The 6681-nt window shown below is 35.5% G+C and overlaps 2 protein-coding genes across 2 annotated transcripts; both read right to left on the bottom strand.

Moving 5' to 3' along the window:
* Window positions 1–404: 404 nt before the first annotated feature.
* Window positions 405–875, bottom strand: LOC139509478 (histone H1-beta, late embryonic-like). Its single transcript, XM_071296175.1, has one exon. It carries the CDS (start codon window positions 873–875, stop codon window positions 405–407), a length of 471 nt encoding a protein of 156 aa, XP_071152276.1.
* Window positions 876–1144: 269 nt separating this feature from the next.
* Window positions 1145–4698, bottom strand: LOC139509477 (histone H1-delta-like). The gene is made up of 2 exons (XM_071296174.1): window positions 3987–4698; window positions 1145–1189 (listed from the first exon to the last, which is right to left on the bottom strand). The coding sequence occupies exons 1-2, from the start codon at window positions 4659–4661 to the stop codon at window positions 1145–1147; spliced, it is 720 nt and encodes a 239-aa protein (XP_071152275.1). The 5' UTR covers window positions 4662–4698.
* Window positions 4699–6681: the final 1983 nt, after the last annotated feature.

The raw sequence follows: 6681 nt of genomic DNA, 5'->3' as shown, positions 1-6681 counted from the left end.
GACTTCCTATTTTCGTAGATTGTCACTCTAACGAAAACTGAATAGAAAAAGTTATATTCAGTTCAAATAAGTGCGTGAAAATACACTGATATAACTTTAATGGTGCCTAACTACACAAAATATATCCAAAAAAAAAAAACAAACCCAGCTGCATACTTAGGTGTTAGAAATAGTATAGTCATAAGGAGTGAAATAAAACAAACAATGGAAATAATGTGACCCCCAAAAAATATTTCAGAGACCAGTGCAAAGTTCAGAGAAAAGTAAAGAAAAGGGTAGGGCTCAGCTAGATTTAGTTTGATAACTAATGTACAACAATTGTAGATTCTTTTGAATAAATTGGGTAGCCCTTAAAAGGGCTTTTGGTGGCTGAATAGCCTCTGCAGACTGAAGTCTGGAACAGTTTACTTCTTCTTTGGGGTCTTCTTGGCTTTTGGTTTGGCTGCCTTCTTTTTTGCTGGTGACTTGGCTGCTGGCTTCTTTGGCTTGGCTGCTTTCTTTGCTGCTGGTTTTTTTGCCTTTGGTTTGGCAGCCTTTTTTTCTCCAGCTGGTTTCTTTGCTGCTGGCTTCTTCTTCTTGGGTGTGCTCTTTGCCTTCTTAGGCTTGGCGGCCTTAGGTTTGGCTGCTTTCTTTGCCTTTGCTGGCTTCTTTTTAACTACTTTAGCCTCTCCAATTCTGAAAGATCCGGATGCTCCAGTTCCCTTGGACTGCTTCAAACTGTTGTTCTTAACTCCGGCTCTGAGTGCAAGTTTTAAATGAGCATTTACTGACTTGGCATCTTTCCGACGTTGAAGTTGGCCATGATGTACTTCAGAATTGGCTTGCCTTGAAGAACCTCCACGTTCTTTCAAAGCGGCGATGGCTTTTCCAATCATCTCGCTGTATTTAGGATGTGCAAGGGCTTCTTTGGCTTGGCTGCTGCCTTTTCTTTGGTGATTTAGCTGGTGCTACTGCTGGTGCTGCTGTTGCGTCTGCCATTTTGAATGATTCAAAATATTATCCTTTACGAAGTTTATACTACGAATAACGATTTGAAAATAACGCCATTCCAGGCCTCGTTATTTATAACAGACGAACGCGGACCTCGACGAAGACACCCTTAAAAATAACTTGTAAAATCCATTACGCGATCTCGGTAAAATGATTATGTGCTTCTTCGAAGACTTTTATGATAATTTATAGTATAATTCTATCAAAAACATTCACATATAGCATACCAAATTGCTCAACAGTCATTAATCTTGCATGTTAGATAAACTGTGTATTTTTCGATGTACACAGTAAAAAGATATTAATAGTTAAAGTAGAACCGACTGAATTGTCTTCGCAGGTATGTTGACAGAAAATTTACGAGTTTTTCTCATTACACAAATATTCTATCGTCGTAAAATTGTACAGAGGAAGAAAAATCATTTCTCTTTAGGTTTCTTTCCGTTTTTATTCACTGGAAGCATGTTCCTCCTCGTAATAAGTTTGTTTCCAGCTAGAGGGAAACACACAAAAAGTTCACAGCGCCATTGTTTAATTGCAGATTTTTACTAAAACTTCAAATAACATTTTTATTCAACCCGAGCGAAATTTCGCAAACATTCAAGAGTCGAATGAACAAACCCAATATCTAGAATACGAATTTGAAACATCTTTTTATTTAATCTAGCGTTGGGAACTTTTCAGAGAGCGACTTTGTATTCAGTGGATCTGAGGCACTGAACAACTGTTCTGTATGATGCGTCTTCGCTTTTATTTCCATTTGCATGTACAATTTGCGCACTTTCAAGTCAAAAACTCGAATATGTCTTATCGAATATACCATATTTTTCAGCAAAATATATTTCATTAATTTTATTATCAATAACCGATGATCTGAGCTCAAAGTGGCCTGGCCGCCTGAAAGTTTCGATACAAACAAAACAAAAACAAAACACGAAGATTTTTGTAGTTTTATAATTCGACAGTGGTACATATCATTTGTATCTTAATTGACAATTACAAAAGTTATTTATTTCCCCTCAAAAAGGGGAATGTGTGTCACAGTGAAGACTCTGGCTATACATATGCATTATACCTATATAAGCTATGCAAGTGAAACCAGAACCGGTAAAGGGTGAAGCAGCATCCCGTGACACGGACGATTAAAAAGAGACAGAAGGACAAAAACACATCAGTGTGAACCATTGGACTTTGGGCAAAACATTTTTCCCACTGCATTTAACTAAACCTCCAGCCCCCCCCCCCCCCTTTTTCAAAAAAAAAAAAAAAAAATATCCGGACAAAAAAGGGGGGATATATTATCAATGAATTGTATTTGGACTAAAAATATTTGTAAACTATTGCAACAGTAAAAACAGATTTAATGTAAAAAGAATCAAAAACCAAGATTGAAACGAAGAAAAAATAAATTAAAATAAAATAATGGTTCTCTTTTAAAGACATATATTAGCATAGCGTTTAATGGATGTTAGTACAAGTTCTAATATATTGTGTGTGTGCTTTTCTTCTTCATTAAGGCCAAATAAAAAAAAAAAAATATGTGTGTTTCCTACTCCCTATCTACCTTATATTTAAAGCTTAGTCATAGCATACCTTAAAGTTTTAATGTTTTTTTTTATCATTTACCAATAAGCACAGAATTTTTCAGTCTCCCATGTACGTATATACTAGCAGGCTATGTTTGTGTGTGTCGTTAAGTTGCTGTCATTTCAATATGAAAATAAGGAGATGTGGTAGGACGTCCAATGAGACAACTATCCACCATAGTTCAAAGGAAGTGGATGTAAGCAATTATAGACAACTGTATATATGATCTTCAAAAATGAGAGAAAAAACCTATACCGTGAACCTACAATTCACGCGATACCTTTTATCAGAGAAATAACTTTTTCTTACTTTTTGTACCACTGTCCGTCCATCCATCCTTGTTTCTGTTCATCACAGTAGTCACGTGTGACGTCACTGTATTGTTTCGGGTTTATTCACCTCGCGTGCTGTGGAAAGATTAAAATGACATAGCAAAGATACAGTCAAGTCGTCGCACACTAAATAACAGAGAGAAAAAAGAAGAGAAAAAACACAGGACAACCATTTGAAAGAAACATAGAAACAAGTAGGTGCATTTATTTTATACACGAGTAAAACAAAGATGAAATTCGAAAGGTAGAGGAATAGTGAAATTTGCATAATAAATCGCAGGTAATAAAATGACAAAATAATTGCAGAACTGTTAAAGGTTGAACAAAAACCTCCATACTTTAGAGTTTCCTTTTAACTTTTAATACACAATATTATTGTAGTAATTTTGACAAGTAATAAATAAAAAAATAAATAAATAACAGACAAACGTCACTGCATTCATTTGCTACTAATCTGATTTTTACGATACGTTATACATCTTTTGTATTATGTACATTTTAACAGTTTATTTATATAGTACTGAAAAAAAGTACTGAGTTTAATTTTAGAGTTACCTCCCCATTGACTAGTTGATATGAAATAGAGAGCCAACCTTTGACTTTGCTTACGTGTAGAAAAAGTCCAACAAAAAAATGTCAGTCAAGTTGAATACGAAGAAGAAGAGAGAAATGGAAAAACTCACATAATGACAAAAATGATTTTTCGGTTGAAGGTTAGCTGTGTGATTTTGACCCCCTTCCCCCTAAAAAAAAGAGCACAATAAAACCCTAGCATGACTTCCTATTTCGTAGATTGTCACTCTAACGAAAACTGAATAGAAAAAGTTATATTCAGTTCAAATAAGTGCGTGAAAATACACTGATATAACTTTAATGGTGCCTAACTACACAAAATATATCCAAAAAAAAAAACAAACCCAGCTGCATACTTAGGTGTTAGAAATAGTATAGTCATAAGGAGTGAAATAAAACAAACAATGGAAATAATGTGACCCCAAAAAATATTTCAGAGACCAGTGCAAAGTTCAGAGAAAAGTAAAGAAAAGGGTAGGGCTCAGCTAGATTTAGTTTGATAACTAATGTACAACAATTGTAGATTCTTTTTGAATAAATTGGGTAGCCCTTAAAAGGGCTTTTGGTGGCTGAATAGCCTCTGCAGACTGAAGTCTGGAACAGTTTACTTCTTCTTTGGGGTCTTCTTGGCTTTTGGTTTGGCTGCCTTCTTTTTTGCTGGTGACTTGGCTGCTGGCTTCTTTGGCTTGGCTGCTTTCTTTGCTGCTGGTTTTTTGCCTTTGGTTTGGCAGCCTTTTTTTCTCCAGCTGGTTTCTTTGCTGCTGGCTTCTTCTTCTTGGGTGTGCTCTTTGCCTTCTTAGGCTTGGCGGCCTTAGGTTTGGCTGCTTTCTTTGCCTTTGCTGGCTTCTTTTTAACTACTTTAGCCTCTCCAATTCTGAAAGATCCGGATGCTCCAGTTCCCTTGGACTGCTTCAAACTGTTGTTCTTAACTCCGGCTCTGAGTGCAAGTTTTAAATGAGCATTTACTGACTTGGCATCTTTTCCGACGTTGAAGTTGGCCATGATGTACTTCAGAATTGCTTGCCTTGAAGAACCTCCACGTTCTTTCAAAGCGGCGATGGCTTTTCCAATCATCTCGCTGTATTTAGGATGTGCGGAAGGCTTCTTTGGCTTGGCTGCTGCCTTTTTCTTTGGTGATTTAGCTGGTGCTACTGCTGGTGCTGCTGTTGCGTCTGCCATTTTGAATGATTCAAAATATTATCCTTTACGAAGTTTATACTACGAATAACGATTTGAAAATAACGCCATTCCAGGCCTCGTTTATTTATAACAGACGAACGCGGACCTCGACGAAGACACCCTTAAAAATAACTTGTAAAATCCATTACGCGATCTCGGTAAAATGATTATGTGCTTCTTCGAAGACTTTTATGATAATTTATAGTATAATTCTATCAAAAACATTCACATATAGCATACCAAATTGCTCAACAGTCATTAATCTTGCATGTTAGATAAACTGTGTATTTTTCGATGTACACAGTAAAAAGATATTAATAGTTAAAGTAGAACCGACTGAATTGTCTTCGCAGGTATGTTGACAGAAAATTTACGAGTTTTTCTCATTACACAAATATTCTATCGTCGTAAAATTGTACAGAGGAAGAAAAATCATTTCTCTTTAGGTTTCTTTCCGTTTTTATTCACTGGAAGCATGTTCCTCCTCGTAATAAGTTTGTTTCCAGCTAGAGGGAAACACACAAAAAGTTCACGCGCCATTGTTTAATTGCAGATTTTTACTAAAACTTCAAATAACATTTTTATTCAACCCGAGCGAAATTTCGCAAACATTCAAGAGTCGAATGAACAAACCCAATATCTAGAATACGAATTTGAAACATCTTTTTATTTAATCTAGCGTTGGGAACTTTTCAGAGAGCGACTTTGTATTCAGTGGATCTGAGGCACTGAACAACTGTTCTGTATGATGCGTCTTCGCTTTTATTTCCATTTGCATGTACAATTTGCGCACTTTCAAGTCAAAAACTCGAATATGTCTTATCGAATATACCATATTTTTCAGCAAAATATATTTCATTAATTTTATTATCAATAACCGATGATCTGAGCTCAAAGTGGCCTGGCCGCCTGAAAGTTTCGATACAAACAAAACAAAAACAAAACACGAAGATTTTTGTAGTTTTATAATTCGACAGTGGTACATATCATTTGTATCTTAATTGACAATTACAAAAGTTATTTATTTCCCCTCAAAAAGGGGAATGTGTGTCACAGTGAAGACTCTGGCTATACATATGCATTATACCTATATAAGCTATGCAAGTGAAACCAGAACCGGTAAAGGGTGAAGCAGCATCCCGTGACACGGACGATTAAAAAGAGACAGAAGGACAAAAACACATCAGTGTGAACCATTGGACTTTGGGCAAAACATTTTCCCACTGCATTTAACTAAACCTCCAGCCCCCCCCCCCTTTTTCAAAAAAAAAAAAAAAAATATCCGGACAAAAAAGGGGGGATATATTATCAATGAATTGTATTTGGACTAAAAATATTTGTAAACTATTGCAACAGTAAAAACAGATTTAATGTAAAAAGAATCAAAAACCAAGATTGAAACGAAGAAAAAATAAATTAAAATAAAATAATGGTTCTCTTTTAAAGACATATATTAGCATAGCGTTTAATGGATGTTAGTACAAGTTCTAATATATTGTGTGTGTGCTTTTCTTCTTCATTAAGGCCAAATAAAAAAAAAAAAATATGTGTGTTTCCTACTCCCTATCTACCTTATATTTAAAGCTTAGTCATAGCATACCTTAAAGTTTTAATGTTTTTTTTTATCATTTACCAATAAGCACAGAATTTTTCAGTCTCCCATGTACGTATATACTAGCAGGCTATGTTTGTGTGTGTCGTTAAGTTGCTGTCATTTCAATATGAAAATAAGGAGATGTGGTAGGACGTCCAATGAGACAACTATCCACCATAGTTCAAAGGAAGTGGATGTAAGCAATTATAGACAACTGTATATATGATCTTCAAAAATGAGAGAAAAAACCTATACCGTGAACCTACAATTCACGCGATACCTTTTATCAGAGAAATAACTTTTTCTTACTTTTTGTACCACTGTCCGTCCATCCATCCTTGTTTCTGTTCATCACAGTAGTCACGTGTGACGTCACTGTATTGTTTCGGGTTTATTCACCTCGCGTGCTGTGGAAAGATTAAAATG

Source organism: Mytilus edulis, unplaced genomic scaffold (assembly GCF_963676685.1).
Source record: "Mytilus edulis unplaced genomic scaffold, xbMytEdul2.2 SCAFFOLD_660, whole genome shotgun sequence".
NCBI classification, from domain to species: Eukaryota; Metazoa; Mollusca; class Bivalvia; order Mytilida; family Mytilidae; genus Mytilus; species Mytilus edulis.
This window is presented reverse-complemented; position numbering and strand designations above follow the sequence as displayed.

What these genes read in the sequence shown, in the direction of transcription:
- LOC139509478 (XM_071296175.1), bottom strand. Translation starts at nt 875, where the DNA reads ATGATTGGAAAAGCCATCGCCGCTTTGAAAGAACGTGGAGGTTCTTCA.
- LOC139509477 (XM_071296174.1), bottom strand. Translation starts at nt 4,661, where the DNA reads ATGGCAGACGCAACAGCAGCACCAGCAGTAGCACCAGCTAAATCACCA. An exon ending in TCTACAATTGTTGTACATTA is followed by an intron (nt 1,190 to 3,986) that starts GTTATCAAACTA and finishes TGTTTTTGATAG; the next exon opens with AATTATACTATAAATTATCA.